This window comes from Nomascus leucogenys, chromosome 21 (assembly GCF_006542625.1).
Source record: "Nomascus leucogenys isolate Asia chromosome 21, Asia_NLE_v1, whole genome shotgun sequence".
In the NCBI taxonomy this organism is placed as follows: Eukaryota; Metazoa; Chordata; class Mammalia; order Primates; family Hylobatidae; genus Nomascus; species Nomascus leucogenys.
This window is the reverse complement of record NC_044401.1, coordinates 7,062,277-7,079,363: the sequence shown is the minus strand read 5'-3', so window position 1 is coordinate 7,079,363 and position 17,087 is coordinate 7,062,277. Positions and strand designations below refer to the sequence as shown.

Below are 17,087 nucleotides of genomic sequence, written 5' to 3'. Positions count from 1 at the left end.
TGGAAAATTTCTTGTGATTTGCCTCTGGTTATTAGTACATTCACATTTATCCCAAATAAACAAATTTCTTCATAAATTCAGTAGTGAGTCACTCTGCTTATTTGGAAGTGTGAATACTGTGATCTTTAAAAACTGATTCTCATAAAAGTACACACATTAATTTAAATAATGTCCTGACTTACATTACCCTACAAAGAAGGCAAAGTTTATCTTAAGCAATGTTCTATTTCAGTTGTACAATTCCATGTTTCATGCCTTGCCTCTATCTCTGTTGCTTTCCTTCCCTTCAGTCCCCAATCTAAACTTTGCTGTTTTATGTCTTCTCTCTTGGATTCCTACTAGCTGATCTGAGAAACAAGGTTGTTTTGAGAAACTAATTTGTTTTCATGTATCAGAATTTGAGTATGTAACTTTTCCCTGCTAAATTATTTGTCATTTAATAAGGGTATTCTGAGGCCAGGCACAGTGGCTCATGCCTGTTACCTCAGAACTTTGGGAGGCTGAGGCAGGCAGATGGCTTGAGCTCAGGAGTTTGAGACCAGCTTAGGCAACATGATAAAACCCTGTCTCTACAAAAAATAAAAAAGTTAAATGAGCGTGGTGGCATGTGCCTGTAGACCCAGCTACTTGGGAGGCTGAAGCGGGAGGATTGCTTCAGTCCGGGAGGTTGAGGCTGCAGTGAGCCGAGATCATGCTACTGCACTCCAGCCTGGGCCACAGAGCAAGACCCTGTCTCAAAAAAAAAAAAAAAAAAAAAAAAAGAATTTCAAATATAATGATCATCACTGTTGTAGGTATTCTTAGGTCCAAGAGAATCTAGGTGAAATCACAGTCGCTTACGTGCTCACTTACGTGGAGGCACATCCATGGAATGCCCAATTCTATGGGAATTCCTTATCTCTGTCCCACTATGGAGCTATGAAAAAGGATTGGCTAAGAGGTCAGAAGATCTTAGCTCTGGAATCATAGAATCCAGGGATGAAACACGATCTTGCCCACCTTGATGACTGAATCCTGTGTACAAAATCCCTAAAAATGTTCATCCATTCTCTCCTTGAATGCGTGTAATTACAGAAACTCACTCCATTTAAAGGCAGTCTATCTGATACTAGAGCAGATCTGATTGTTAACAAAATTTTTCTTTTATTTTGTGGAAAGAATCTCCTGATAGCATCCAATCATTGGTCTAGTTCTACCTTTTGGAGCCAAACACAAACTGAATGTCTCTTTCTCTTAACCATGTTAATAATAGCTACCACTTATAGAGCACTTATTATGTGCTAAGAAGTACTCTAAAGACTTCACATGTACTAATTTATTCTCAAAACAGCACTATAAGGAAGGCGTATCATGATTATTCTCATTTTATACACAAGGAAACTGAAGTATAGACAAGTTAAGTAATTTTTCCAAGGTGACAAGGTTTAGTAGTGGCTAAGCCTGAATTTACACCCAGGCCACCTGGCTCTAGAACTCAAGCTCTTCCTGACTACAGTATGCTGCCTCTGAAACACAAATACTTGAATATGGCTCATATAGTGACCCGAGTCTTCTCTTCTGCAGTCTGGACATCCCTAGGACATCCCTTCTCCATAAAGGGTTCCTGTGATGGTGTCTCTTGGTGGCAGGGTGCTTTGTTCTTATGGTGGGAGGAACACAGTTGGGGTTTCTAGAAGAGGCTTGTGGTGTGGTTTGTTTAAAATCTGAAAGATGATCCCAAACCTTCCCTTCTACCTGCTCTCTTACCTTGCCTTCCCACAGCCCCCTCAGCCCCTGCTGCCAGGCCTCCAGGTGGGGCGACACTCACCTGTGTGTACGAACATGTGCTTGACGTAGTTCTGTTTGGCGGTGAAAGTCTTGTTGCAGAGAGTGCACTCATAAGGCTTTTTTTCGCCTTGCCCACTGGCTGTGCTGTGGCCTGCGGATGAGGCCAGGGGCTGTGGCGCTGGCAGCTGTGCAGTAAAGGTCGACAGGCCAGGCTGGGACACTGTCACAAACTGGGTCTGCTGGCCTGCCAGGGGCTGTGGCAGGCTGAAGAGGAAAGGCTTGGGGCCACTGCCCGCGGGCTGGGTAGTGAAGAGGGCTGGCAGGTAGGTGTTGCCAGCTGTGCCAATGACCTGTGTGTTGCTGGTCAAGGTCAGAGGCATCCTCAGGTTGCTGGTGAGGGTTTCTGTCTGGCGTAAGTAGAGCTGGGTACTTGGCAATGGCTGCCCGATGGACGTGTTGACCGAAGGCTGTTGTAGGACGCTCTTGTCGGAGCTGTTGCTGACAGTGATAACAGTGTTGTCCATCTCCACTTCATTGCTTCTCTCCGGAGAGGAAGCACCTGTTTCTAGCTGGTTTGTCTGTGGACCACCCTCGGCGGGGGCTTCTGCAGCCTGCTCGGGTTGGGCGGGTTCAGCTTGGCTGTCCCGCGCCGCCCCAGGCCCAAACTGCTGCTCCACCGAGTCGGGCTCGGTGCCTATGGAGGAGCTGACGCCCGAGTCGAAGCTTTCACCTTTGGGCTCACTCTCGGTGCCCTCGGCCTGGTCTGTGTCTTCCGTGCACTCCTCGGATTCGTTGCGTTCTAGGATCTGTACCCTTTGCTGCCCGTAGTAGTCGTAATCGTCCTCCATCTCCTGCTTGATGTGGATGTTGCCCACTAGGGTCTGGATGCGCACAGGTCGGGGCTGCTTGCGGCAGTGCGTGGTCTCGGGGGTGGTGGACAGGTAGCGCTCCATTTGCTGCGAGCGCTCATGGATGCGTGTGATCCAGCTGGGGTCTTCCATGTGGTGGTCGCGGGGCAGGCCGAGCGCAGTCTCGTGGTGGCTGACCACTGCGCCGCTGTAAAAAGAGCGCTCGCCGCTGCCATTCTGCATGGAGCACGCGTAGAGTGCCGAGTAGATCCTGTCCACGCTGTGCTGTGGGTGGCTCTGCAGGTAGCCTGACTCCGTGTCGCTGCTCTGGCCTGACGTGCCTGACTCGGGAGTGCCCCGCGGTGTGTCCTGGCCCGAGTCCTGGATCCCCGGGAACACATCGCCCACGTTCTGTGACACGATACGCGTGCACTCGTCGATGACTGTTTTGATCTGCAGGATGCTAGCGGCCGTGAGGATCTGCAGAGCTTCCGACTGTGAGACCCGTAGCACGCCGCTGTACATGAAGTCAATGAGCTTTTGCACTGACTGCACTGACACCACCGACGGGATCTCGATGTCGCTGTAGCCAAGCAGCAGTTTGTCCTGGAAGAAGGGGCTGCCGGCAGCCAGCACACAGCGGTGTGCGCGCAGCATGCTCCCGTGGATGCGCACCGTTACGTCACAGAAGTGGCCACGGTTGCGCTGCTCGTTGAGGGTCTCGAGCACGGAATTGCTGAAGTTGTGAAGGTTGATGCTGTGAATGCGCTCGGTCATCCCCTTGCAACTGATGTCACCTGCAGCATGTCAACGCAGACACAAAACAGGGCATGGGTCAGATCTAGCTGGCTGCATTCCTAACACCTAGGTTTCAGGTGAGTAATGCTCATGGCTCCCAGAAGCACTGCCCTTACATATGCAAGCGGGGAGATGGACAGGCTGCGGCATACAAGCTGTAGGTAGGATGGCCTGAGGGAAAAGGACCTTGAATTTTGCTCCAATTCCTGCCTTAGTGCCGCAGCCATTTTGGGTATCCATATTAACTCCCCAGAGCTTCGGCTGAGGTAGAGTGGCCTAATAACCAGATGGTTTGTTTGCCTGCTATTCCTACAGCTTCAGCAAAGAACTGAAAGGCAAATGGAGGACTTGTTCTTATGGAACACTATACCTCCACTTTATTTTTATTTATGTATTTATTTACTTTGCCTTCACTTTAGACAGGCCTAAGCCCAGATTCTTTGGGAAAGTTTACATTTCCCCCAACTTATCAAAGTCCCTTATTTTATTCATACACGGTGACCATATTCATAGTTAACAAATAAACCCCCTTCCTATTAAGTCATATGGCATATTATCAAAACCCACACCATGTATGCAAAAATTCTTGGAAAATTCAACCCAGACTAAGATGTCTACCAAACAGTCATGATCATGCTTTCCGGATGATGGATGGGCTACAGAAAGCAATCTGCTAGCTAAAGGGGCACTTCACGGCTGCTTTCTGTATCTACTCATTCTTCTTGTCATCTCTGACAACCTGTCTGAGCACTTTCTAGGGTGGTTGCATGTGATATGGAAGGTTTTCTGAATTTTCTGAGGCTTAATGAAGGTGGAACGTTAAAAAGGTCAGAGATGGCAGTTCTGACCCAGGAAACTAGAGTACATTGGTGATCATATTTATTATGCAAACAGGGCACTTTCAAGAGTGAAAGAGAGCATTGTTGATAATTAGGCCAGGATAGCAGGAGTAAACCAGAAGTGGGATATATGATCTCCTTGGGTAATAGGGTGCTTTACGTACTTGCCACAGGGAAGTATTAAACAGCTCCCAGGAGGAAGGCAACAGCTATGTGGAGGCTGCGGATAGCCTGACCCAGCGCCACCCCTATAATATAGGCTGTATGACAAGGGATACTATTGATAAGATTTGGATTCAGAATGAGAAAGAAAACAGGTGGCTATAGCAGCAGATCTTAGGGCTTTTCTATTTTTCTAGCTCACCTCTCAGATGGCTCTAGAGAATCCCCCTCCAAATAATTCTTCAATCAGATTCCCCATTCTTGCCTTTACAACTGAACAATCAGCTTGGGAAAGTGAAATAAGTAGGCTTTCAAAACCAAATGGCCCAAGCACTGATTGTTGGCCTGTGACCCAAATCTCTCCGTCTTGTGAGAAGCCACCTGAGAGGTAACAGCCTGCAGATAGGAAGAAGGCCTACCTCCTCAAACTTTCTGCTCTACCTTGTGATAGAAGACTTGTTCAGGAAACTCTGAGTTCAATGAGCGTTTCTACCTTGCTTCACTCAATCACCCTCACATGGTATGAGCTTAACATAATAAATGTTCAATAATACAATTTGCACTAATTTGTGTAAGAGCATTCTTTCTTGTTCTGACTCTATCAGGTCTGTTATGTGCCTAAAATATTGTATTAGGCTACAGATTCCATCGTTTTTACTTATATAAGACAAGTTCTCTTTGCCAGATTAAAGAATTAAAGTGAATCCCCTGTAACCATGTTAATACAAAATACGGCCCCAAAGGAAGGCACAAATAACCCAGGAAGGGCTGTTCAGGAACTCAATCAGCAGCAGACCAAATTTCAAGTTCTTGCTGAGTTCACCATACATACATACCATGATAGTAATCACAAGAGAACATTTTTTAGGGGTTACTGTTCTAACTGCTTTATGTATACGATTTCATTTAATCTTACAGCAACCATGGGGAGTAGATGATAGTATTCCCATTTTACAGATGAGGAAACTGAGGCCAGAGAAACTAAGAAACTTGCTCAAGTACACACAGGCAATTGCTGGTAGACTGGCATCTAAACCCAGGCAGTCTGGCTGTAGAGTTCACCCTCTTAACTGCTTCATTATATTGCATAGTTTGCCCCTTACTGAGGTCTGGCCCTTAAGGATCCACAGCTCTGTTGTGAAGCTGTGTGAAAGGCTTTGCCCACTACTACCTCCAGCTACTTCTATACCTACCTGTGATTTAGCATGGCTTTCATATTTTTAGGCTGTGATGCTTTGACATAGCCTCAGTTGTCTAACTTAAAGAACTTATTTTTTTAGATGTCATAGTGCAAGAAGTAAGACAACGAACTAACTGGCACTATGGTTTAGAATTTTCTATATACAATTTTACTATAACCAAGGTCTCTTTCATTTAAGTAAAACAATAAGCAGTAAAACTGGTTGTGTCTGTGATCATCTCTGTGTAGGATGGATTTATTACAACATTTTTTTCTACACAAGTGAAAACACTCTTTAAACACACATTTGCTCATAGCATTAGTTACAACAATAACACTAGAGATGTCATATATGACAGTTTTCTTTCAGATAATTCTTGGAAGTAGCTCTATCACAATTATCACAATAATTAGTATCCATGTAGTGTTTCACAGTGTATACAACTTTTTTACATGTAACATCTCATTTATTCCTTACAACAATCCTATATGTGTTCCGGACAGGGGTTTTTTTTTGTTTTGTTTTGTTTTTGACAGAGTCTTGCTCTGTTGCCCAGGCTGGAGTGCAGTGGCACAATCTCAGCTCACTGCAACCTTCAAATCCTGGGTTTAAGCAATTCTTGTGCCTCAGCCTCTTGAGTAGCTGGGATTACAGGCGTACGCCACCACACCTGCCTAATTTTTGTATTTTTAGTAGCTGGGTTTTCACCATATTGGCCAGGCTGGCCTCGAACTCCTGACCTCAGGTGATCTGCCCACCTCGGCCTCCCAAAGTGCTGGGATTACAGGCATGAGCCACTGTGCCCAGCCCTTCAGGACAAGTCTTATTATTACTATTTCATATAAGAGAAAGTTGAGGCTCTCAAAATGTCTAAATGACTTGCCCAAAGTTTTGCACAGTAGCACGAGGCAGTGTTGGGATTAGAACCTATGCCTTTTAATTCTTTTTCCACTGCATAACAGTGGATCACTGAGGAATGAAACTTGAAGTGCCCAAAGATTGAGAGTTATCTTAATTCTCAGCAGAAAAAAAAGGAAGACACTGAAAGTAATAATGAAGTTTGCTTTAGAGATGAGAAATGAACACACATAATCACACACACACAATTTCATGAGAAAAATACAAACTGACCAGACTGGATTGCACATTTAGTTCACCTAAACAATCAAGTTATCTACTAAATAGTCTGAGTTAAGACTCTTGCGATAATATTGCCACCAAGTTCATTAAAAGCCACAGAGACAAACCTAAACCTGCACACGTACACAACCTGATCTGACATGCCTGGTTGAATTTTATAGACACAATTCTTAAATATCTCCCTGAGTACACTGGCCCCACACTGCAGTGAACAGCCGTGAAAAGCTGAATCGTTTTTGCTGATATGAGTACAGATGCGAAGGGGGACGCTGCCTCCCCATTCAAGCATGCCTCATTCCTCCAGCACACAATGCTGAGGCAATTCCTTTCCCAGGCTTTCTTTTATTTTTAACACTAATACAGTGGGAAAAAGTTTCTGCCACAGCAAGGCAAAGTCCAGGCTTTTGTGAGCATGTCCTTTTCATCCAATGGGCATTAATGTATAGATTCCAATGGAATAAATCTGAAATACTCTACTGTAGAAGATTTGTCCCCCATTGAAAACAAATTTTGATTAGATGGTTATTCAGGGAGTGTATAGGAAGGAATGGTGTGAAAATGCTAACTCTATTCTTTCTTGGATTGGCACTGAATAGGCATTTGGGCTATTCAAGAAAAAACAAAACAAAACAAAAAAAACACACACACACACCCAAACCCCAACCCTATCAACTGTACAAAACCACAAAACTTTACATACACTATGTGATTATGTGTATTTGGGGATTCTTCCCCACCCAAAATAAAAAATGCACAGTGTTATGAACACAAAACTGATGGCAAAATGAAAAAGTGATAAAAATAGTTCTCTGTGTTTTAAAAGAATAACTTACCTCCTTTTCACTAGAGTAAAAATATAGAGTCAGCCTGTGATGGCATTCTCTCGAAACATGGAAGGAATTGCAGTAATGAAAGTCATCACGTATTCTAAGTGACTGTTCTGCGAGAGCACAACACAGACGGGCTAAAGCAGGGGTGAGTACCGAAGGGAAAATCTGCCTGTGGGGAGTTGGGGATAGAGGGCCTGACTCTCTGTTTTGCAGGAACGTTGCTCCTGCCTGTCCCTTAAGCTGCAGGGGTCCAGGGATAGGACTTAGCATGAGAATAAAAAGCTGCCTGCTCTCAAGAGAAAATGAGCAAGAAAGGAAACAGCAGGCAATACAATCTCTTTTAATTAGGCGTGAAATCCAGTTCTTTCTCAATCAGGAGAGCAAAAGGATATATAAAATGAGACTAGTGCAAGGGTAAGATGCTATAGAGGGGGATGGGGATTTGAAGTCTCTGGACTTGGAAGGAAACACCAGCTCTCAAATGAAAACCAGTATAAATTTCGGTCCAGTTAATAAGCCTAAGTCAAGTGGCAGGGCCAGAAAGCTCTTGAGCTTTCAATTTGGGGCACCAGATGAGGTTGGTGGGTCCACACATGGAACAGGGTGCAGCTTGCCAAGTTAGTCACACTAGGAAAGAGCCAGTCATCTCTGGAGAAAGGGGGGATGTATTTTGGTGACTGAGCCCCCTTATTCTCCAAACCCCCTACCTGGGGTAAGACCTCAGTTACATCTACTTTACCTCCTCATATATGCCAATGGAGTCCTGCTGAATCCCTGCACTAGAGGAGGTATAGTACTTTCTTGCTAACAGGTTCCATCCACAGCAAATGACTCTGCACCACCCTGCTCTCTATTTCTATCTCACTAGTATCATCACAGTCTTGGGAGGGTGGCTGGGAGCACTGGAGAAATCACACATGCAAGTGGAAGGTGGCAAGCAGACAAGATCTCTTTCTCCTACCCTGGCTCCATATACCTAGCATATCCTAGCTGTTAATACCTCGGTAGTGAGACTGGGGAGGGTCATCAACCTATGGGAGGGAGAGCTGTACAGTTTTACTTACCCATTCTTGGGTGAAAAGGGGGATGTTTTGGGCCATCTCCCAATGAGAGTTCTCCTCTATCTTCCAGACTGTCTAAGCCCAGTGTGGAGGAACCATCAGGGATTTCAGCACTTTTTTTAGCCATTGGTAACAGAATTCTTCACATAAAACATACATCAATTGTTGAAATTTGCAGAAATTTGACTTTGAACTTGCAGAAATTTGACTTTCAAACATATTTGCAGGAATAGCTACTTATGAAAGTTGGGGACTAGCTGGATGTGCTTTTTAAACTACTTATTATTTTATCTAGACAAAGACATTAAAAATTACTAACTTGTTTACAATATTTACAACACCTTTCTATTTATGATCCTAATACTGTAATTAGGTATGTCTTTAATATTACCTGAATTTTTATTCATTCATAGAACATTTCTAGAGAATACTTAAAAGTATTTAAGGGTCCTTGGTTTTATGTTTGGGTTTTAGGGGGTATGTATAGTTTTCATAAATGGACATGTTTATACTTTTATAGGAATAAGGTCAGTGGCTTTCATCAAAATCTCAAAGGGGTCTGTGTTTTCCCCAAAGTAAGAGCTGTGGATTGAGATTCAGGCATCCTTCTTTAAAATACTTGTAACTGCTTTCCGTAATCAAAGCTTCTAAAACTGATGCAAACTTTGTGATTGCATTACTCTCTGATGCATAAGGTCTGTTGAACTAATATTTTCCATTTACTTAAGTTGAGCTTACACTATTTTGTATGAGAAAGCAAACAATCTTAGCCAAAATGAGAAAGTTACTTTTCAGAAGAGAAATATTTTTTAAAAGGATTAAAAAGGAAGAGAGAAATGTAGATAACTACTGATACTAGCAGAAATCTGGATTATGACAGCCATATAGTTTACAACTGTTGAAGCTAACTATTATTTAGCAAACTTTGTTTTACTCAGAGTAAGTCCCTTTTGACAGTTAAGACAAATCCATAGAAGAATTAAAAAACACCCCGGCTGGGCGCGGTGCTCACGCTTGTAATCCCAGCACTTTGGGAGGCCGAGGCGGGCGGATCACGAGGTCAGGAGATCGAGACCACAGTGAAACCCCATCTCTACTAAAAATACAAAAAATTAGCTGGGCGTGGTGGCGGGGCGCCTGTAGTCCCAGCTACTCGGAGAGGCTGAGGCAGGAGAATGGCGTGAACCCGGGAGGCGGAGCTTGCAGTGAGCCGAGATCGCGCCACTGCACTCCAGCCTGGGTGAAAGAGCGAGACTCCGTCTCAAAAAACAAACAAACAAACAAACAAAACACTCTTTAACATTTTTTGACAGTTAAAAATTAGATATTGTGGTATAATTTGAATAAAAAATAAATATAAACTCAATATACACATCTAATAAGCCAAAAAAATAGAGTTTACTTGCAAGATCTATAGCACTTCTAATGGGGGGCCTGCCTTTCTTTCTTTTTTCCTCCTTCCCTTTCTTCCTTTTTGCTGTTATACCACGAAGTTTTACTAAGCTTGAAGTATGGGGAATAAGGAGGCAAAATTGAGAACTAGAAAAACATTTGCCCTGTGATTTTGAGGCCCATCCCCAAATCTTGACTTATCTTCCATTCTTGACTTCTTTTTCCTCTCTTCACTCCACCAAAAAATAAGAGCTTTGTACTTTATCTAAGGCTGAGAATAGATTTACATTACTAGTGGGATTTTACAGGTCCAAAGGAGAAAGTAATTCCAGAAAAGTCTTTTTACTTGGCCTTAGAGGTCTCAACAGTTTCCCTTGGTTAGCCCAGGTCTTTGGCTTGCCTGATTTTATGTTAAGTCTGCTGTTATCTCTAAGAAAGGATGAGGGCATGCCTGCCCATATTGTAAAACTGTAAATACAATTGACTTATGAATGAAGCTGCTTTTGGGGTCACTTGAATTTTCACCATTTCATTAGTGAAACATTTACTGAGAATACCCCAGTATAAATGGAACCATAAGGATACAAATGATCTGAAATCTAAATCAATAGAAGAAATTTATCCATAAGGATCTTTGATATTGGAAACATATATTAATCAATCAACTTCTCCCAGACCTCAGTGCTCAGGAAAAGCTGTATTTTGCTTTTCTTTGTGGAGCCTGTGAATATCATAACTGATCATGTTTCCCTCTTGGCTGTGTTCACTAGGGGGCTCAGCATAAAAATTTAGGCCCCCTTTTAGCAACTATGTAGGACCTCATGGTATGCTTTTCTATGTAAAATTTTCACCAGCCTCATTATATTATCAATTCTTTATTTTACCTCTACTCTGATTTCTTTTTTTTGTAGTTATATAGAAATATATTCCGTACATATTTATTAACAATTGAATATTATTTTAAGCCACCTCAAATCCCTTACTTATGAGGTGAGGGCATAATCAACCAATCAACAAGTAATTGAGCATCCACTTTATGAAACCAATTCCAACCATAAGTTAAAACTTCAGTCTTGAGTATTATCACGCTATATGCTTTATGAATTTTTTATACTTTGAGCATCTGATTCCAATGAGGTAAACTGTTGAAATTTACTTTACAGTACAGTTTGTGAAAATTAAGTTTTACTCTGTGAATAAAGAATTAGATAGATAATTCCCGACAACATTCTGAAAGACACTTACACCCTCATTCCAAAGTCGAAATGAAATGAGGGGGAGAAGACCTGCTGGGACTAAGGAAAAAAGTCAATGAAATCTGAGGTTGATGCCTTTAAATCCTCTTATATTGTAAACCTTTTGAGACACCTTTTAGGAGTTTCATTTTTTTCTCTCTCTAAAGCGCTTTCCTTACAAATTTAGCTACTGCCCTATTGTAACCTTTTCCTTTGTTCGCTAAATCTGGGGAACAAAAATACAGAGATGCTACATCCGTGGGTGGTATACAAAAATGAACCAAAGGATCTACTTAAATTCAGAAATTTGTGCTGTTTGAACTTGGCTTTGAATAGACCTTAAAGAAGGATCTGTATATTCAATTGTACAGTTAATAAGTTAGGTCTTTTGTTTTGCTTAAGAAGCAATGACAAATTTAAAAATTGAGTATATGAAAACCAGCATCTTCTTACTTAATAAGCTGTTCTTGCAGTCTCTACATAATCATATACTTATTTTATAGAAAAAACAGATTTATAAATTCAGTGAGTTCAAAGATTCAGTATAACTCCCAGGTATGGCATTTCTTTAAAGAATATCATCACACACTGATGAATTATAGTTAGGTAAGAAAACTGATTTTTTGACTTCGGGAAAACTTTTATCTGGACTTAAATGAGTGAGAAAACAGAACTCAACAGTGTCATTAAAAAAAAAAGGTTTCTGCCAAAAAATATCATCGAATTCCCAATTCATAGAACTTCCTTTAGTCCTCTGTTGCTGTGCTGTTCTGAAACTGCTTTTGAAGCAGGTCTTCAAATTCATGCTCAAATGTTCTCTTTCCTTGGGTCTTTCTGAAAAATAAAAAAAAGTTGCTTCCAATGAGACTGCTGTTTTTCAAGAGTATCTCTGTTTGTTGGTAGGAGGAGAATGCAATTTTTTTTTTTTTTGAGACAGTCTTGCTCTGTCCCCCAGGCTCCCCCAGGCTGGAGTGCAGTGGCATGATCTCGGCTCACTGCAACCTCTGCCTCCTGGGTTCAAGCGATTCTCCTGCCTCAGCCTCCTGAGTAGCTGGGATTACAAGTGTGCTACCAAGCCCGGCTAATTTTTTTTTGTATTTTTAGTAGAGACGGGTTTCACTATGTTGGTCAGGCTGGTCTCGAACTCCTTACCTCGTGATCCGCCCACCTTCGCCTCCCAAAGTGCTGGGATTACACGCATGAGCCACTGTGCCCGACCGATTTCTCTATGGACTTGAACAATGATAGATAATTTTACTGAAGAGTAAAGACCTTCCATCCCAAAGCAACAGGGAAAAGCCAAGGAAAAAGATTAATCTGTTTTGTTGGATGACTGGTTAAAATGGAAGCACTGAGGTGATTTGTGTGGGCTAGGTTAAGAGAGTAGCTGAAATTCATCTGCGCACCTAGGGTATAGAACCAGGCACATGAAATCCTTAAAAAAAAGAATAAGACCTAAGTTTCTTTTTAGCTTAGACTGAGATGAAGAATAAGTGCTGTCAGATAGAACTCAAAACCTTGGGAGATTCTGGTAAATAAGTAAAGTAGAAGGCATACTTTATAATTACTTTAATCACAAGTAGGCATTTTATCTTTATGATACTCTTTATATATTCTTTTGTATAATATTTATTATATTATTTACATATTATCAAAAAAGACATTGAGCTATAGAAGTCTCCTGCAGCTATAGCTAACATTCAAGTTATCTGATTTCACTTCACTGATTTGGTTGGATTTGATTTTCTCTAAAATAAAATCTCTGTGCTAATCCAAAAGGTTGGCCATTTTGCTTTCCTGTGTGTGGATTACATTCATTTTTACTTCTCTTCTGCTGAATTTTCTGCAGTTCTGAAGTTATTGTGGTTTCTCTCCTCACCAAGTCTTATCATCCCCATGAACCTTATTCAAACTTTTTCCTTCTCTGTGAAGCCTTCTGTGATTACTAGAGTTCTCTTTTCTTGGTTTCTACTGGTTGGTGAGGTAATAAATTGAGACATTAATTTTTGGCTTGTTCTCACTGAATTAGAAAACTTTCTTAATGAGAAGGTATCTTCCCCCTTCCTCCACCTGTAGGAAAGAACGGCCAGGTTTTTGTATACTTTATAGGCTCCTTTGCCTCAGGGAGTTGTGGTTTCAGAGCCCATTAAGCCCTAAAGAATAAACCATAAAACAAAGAGTTTTCTTTCCTAATCTCTGTTCTCTAAAATGAATTATTAACCTGCGCCCTTTGTGGGGTAAGGAGAGTGAGGCTGATTGATGCTTTGGAGTTAGAGAATTGGATAGCATTACTGGAGAGAAAAACAATCAACTTTCCCTCAAATGGGGAAGGTAGCAAGGTCTCTACTTGCATACAGCTCCAGTTGAGGTAATTTCTTGGCACACTTCTGGAGGCTGGACATAAAAAGGCAACACTCTGAGAGGAACAGCGATCATCTGGGGGCTTGGCCAATGGTCAACAGCAAGGACCACTGTGGAGGGCATCTGTAAACCCAGCTAGTGCAGTAGTGCTGGCAGTCAGAAGGACAAGGCTCATGGCATCTTTGTGGGGTAGTCAAGCAATGTCAGTGATGGAGACCATCATGGACGAAGGACTTAGACTTCATGAGTCTTGTACCAATCTAGGGATGAGAAGGGAGCCCCAAAACTTGGCTGTATTTCTTGCTAATTTGGTGACAGGGGCCTCAGGTTTAATTTTCTTTAGAAAAATGAGGGAATTTTTTTGTACCTGAATGTTAAGGAGTGTTGGGGAAGTTCACCCGAACTTCCTATACATGTAGGACCTAAGTTAGTTCTTACCAATATATTATTGTTTCTTTTCTTTCTTTTTTCATTTGTGTCTGTCTTATCTCTCTAAGACTCCAAGCCTCCCAAAGGCTAGTATTTTGTCTTGTTATAACCACAACTACAATGACAACTACAAATATTTATCTGGATCCCTCATTGTGTCCAGCATGTTTCTTTATAATGTGTGGGTTCTATGTGAGTGCTTGTTTGGTCAACTCTTCACTACACTTCACAAACATATTGACAATAAGTGGGAACCTCAGGGTGCACATTTACTCTGAGATATGTCTATGTGGTATGGTCCCAAGGGGGCTTTCCCACCCCCGAAGTTCTGTGAATTGCTCTTTTTCTTGTCCTTTATTTCCCTACTTACCCACAGTTCTATTTTCAATATGAATTTAAAGTCCAAGCAATTGTTTTATGTGTTCCCTGAGTTGCCCACAAACTCTGCTCATTCATTTATGACTTCTGACACATGCCATGCTGTCTCCATCTCCCTGATTCCATTTCCCCAGAGAGACAGCTCACTGGGTGCCCCTGTCAACAGAGGATTCAGTGGAACCCAAAGCTAAGCCATACTTTGTAATAAAAAATAAGAAGAGATGACCAATCTATGATGTGATAGAAAAATGATCAGGCCAAACTCCGATCACTGTTGCCTAAGTTAGGGAAGCTAACCTGCTTGGTAACAGATGTTACAGAAACATCTATCAATCAGCATTGATAACAGGGTATTTATATGTACATTAACAGTAGTGTCAAGGATTGTTTAGAATATTTTCTCTTGGTGGCCACTGGGTGTCCTCATTTACAAAGTAAATATGCAATATTTAGTGAAGGTCACTGGAGAGAATAAAAGACACTAGTTTTCTCTTTGGCCCTTCACATACTGGGGATAAATTTATTGCTGAACTCACAACCAGGTTATATATTAGTACAGTTTAAAAACCTTCAGGTCAAACTGTTAAAGTTTATAACCAAGAGTAACTTATTCAGGGTCCAGACATGAATTTAAAAGGCTGTTTCCTCAACAGAGGGGACTGTGATCCGCTATTAGAATGAGCCCTTATTCATTTGAAAATTGGCATGGGATTTTGACTATCTGCCGAGAGAGCCAGCAGAGAGGAGCAGAGAAGGTCTTAATTTATTCTTGAAAGAAAAGAGAACACCAAATATCTCCATGGGATATTTGTTAGATTCTGTTTTTATCTCACCTTTTGTGAAAACTAATTAAAAATAATAATGAGAAAGATAAAATATGTCCTTTGCCTAGGCAACCTGAAATAATGTGAAAAACATTACAATGAGCTGGGTCAGTATACTGATTATCAATCATTTCACATTTGAAGACAAAGAATTAAATTATTCCTTTGTGGACCTGTTATCCCACCTGTAAAACAAAGGTGTGTATGCTTCACAGGGACGTTGTAGGGACAAATAGAATACGAGGCACACAAGCTTCCTAGGAAGAGAAACTGTACATGAGATAGATTTAGGGCATTACTAATATTCTAATTGTGGCTGAGTCACAGTTGTGTATGACTTGTTCCTGCTGGAAGACAGGGGTCAAGGCCAGAGCTCACACAGCCAACAAATATGTACTGATTTGCTGCTCCCAGGCACTGAGTCTGACACACTGCTCAGCAATCACTTAGTGCTCCCTAAAGTGGTATTTTGCATTTCTAGGATTGTCATTGTCTCTAAATTTATACTTATATACATCGCTGATGAGGTTCTTCCCTTGCATGGCAAAAAGAATTTCAGCCTTCCTCCAATTCAAGATACAGGCCTACTATTGAATACATAACAGTACATGGCCTTCAAGTGTCATGCCTAGCCAATTAGCTAATCCTTTCCCAAAATAAAGTTCACTGTAATTTTTTTTTTCACTAGCATACATCTCCAGCTTAATTACTATTCTCTGGCATGTTATTTCAGTACATAAATTATCAATATGATTTTGTGTCAAAACCAACAATTTGACCAGGCATGGCGGCTCACACCTGTAATTCCAGTACTTTGGGAGGCTGAGGTAGGTGGGTCACTTGAGTTTAGGAGTTTGAGACCAGCCTAGCCAACATGGTGAAACCTTGTTTCTTCTAAAAATACAAAATTAGCTGGGTATGGTGGCGCATGCCTATAATTCGAGCTACTCAGGAGGCTGAGGCAGAAGAATCATTTGAACCCTGGAGGCGGAGGTTGCAGTGAGCTGAGATCATGCCACTGCACTCCAGTCTAGGCAACAGAGTGAGACTCTGTCTCAAACAAACAAACAAACAAACACCCCCCAACAATTTATACAAGCAACATCAGGGAAGCTAGGAAGCTCTATGAGCTATTCTCTGCCTTTCAGAGATGTTCGATCGTCTTACTAGCCGAGCTTAATAGCCTTTTCTGTTTTTAAAGGACCACCATGCATGTCTCTAGTACAGCAATCTCTAACACTTAATCAACAGTTAAATCTACAGCAATATACAATAGCCAGGTCACTTTCACCCTGAGATTATACTAAAGGCTCAAAATATACTCAGAGTGTATGGAAAAGTGTCTCATTTCTTCTAAAGATCCTTAAATTCCTTGCCTTTATAGTATTATCCATTAATTAGTAGATTCATTTTTCAACTACTGTAACCCCAAAGATACTTATCTGCAGAGCCCTCCTGATTGTATTTTACCCTTGGCCTTTTCTCCTTTTAGTTTCCTCAGTTTGCACCTGTAATTTCACTTTTAGAACTTCTCTAGGCTCGGTGGCTGAACACCACACAGCACAGGCTTTATCTGATGTGCCGGCGCCTGGTGTGGTCTAAGACACACTGGTGTTTTGTTCCTGAAGGACTGATGTTCTGAAACCTAGACTCTAACACAAAGGAGATCATTAGCTCATTTTAAGTGTCTCTTTTCTTCCCTCCCAGCCTCCTCCTACCCACCCCAATACTTCCTTAGTCCTAAGCACTGGCAGCAGATGGCAACCATATTCCAAAGCTGAGTATACACAAAATAGTGCCATGGAGAACAGAGTGGCTTCAAAGTTAGCCTTTCTATTCAAG

General features: G+C 41.7%; 1 protein-coding gene across 11 annotated transcripts in view; it reads right to left on the bottom strand.

Annotated features, from left to right (window-relative positions):
* The window catches only part of ZBTB20 (zinc finger and BTB domain containing 20), an 807,544-nt gene that overhangs the window by 9,789 nt on the left and 780,668 nt on the right, over nt 1-17,087 (bottom strand). For all 11 annotated transcript variants that reach the window (XM_030802021.1, XM_030802016.1, XM_030802015.1 and 8 more), the window contains one exon: nt 1,808-3,412. In XM_030802021.1, the coding sequence (XP_030657881.1) occupies nt 1,808-3,392 (1,585 nt within the window). In that variant the 5' untranslated portion in view covers nt 3,393-3,412. The remainder of the gene's footprint in view (nt 1-1,807; nt 3,413-17,087) is intronic.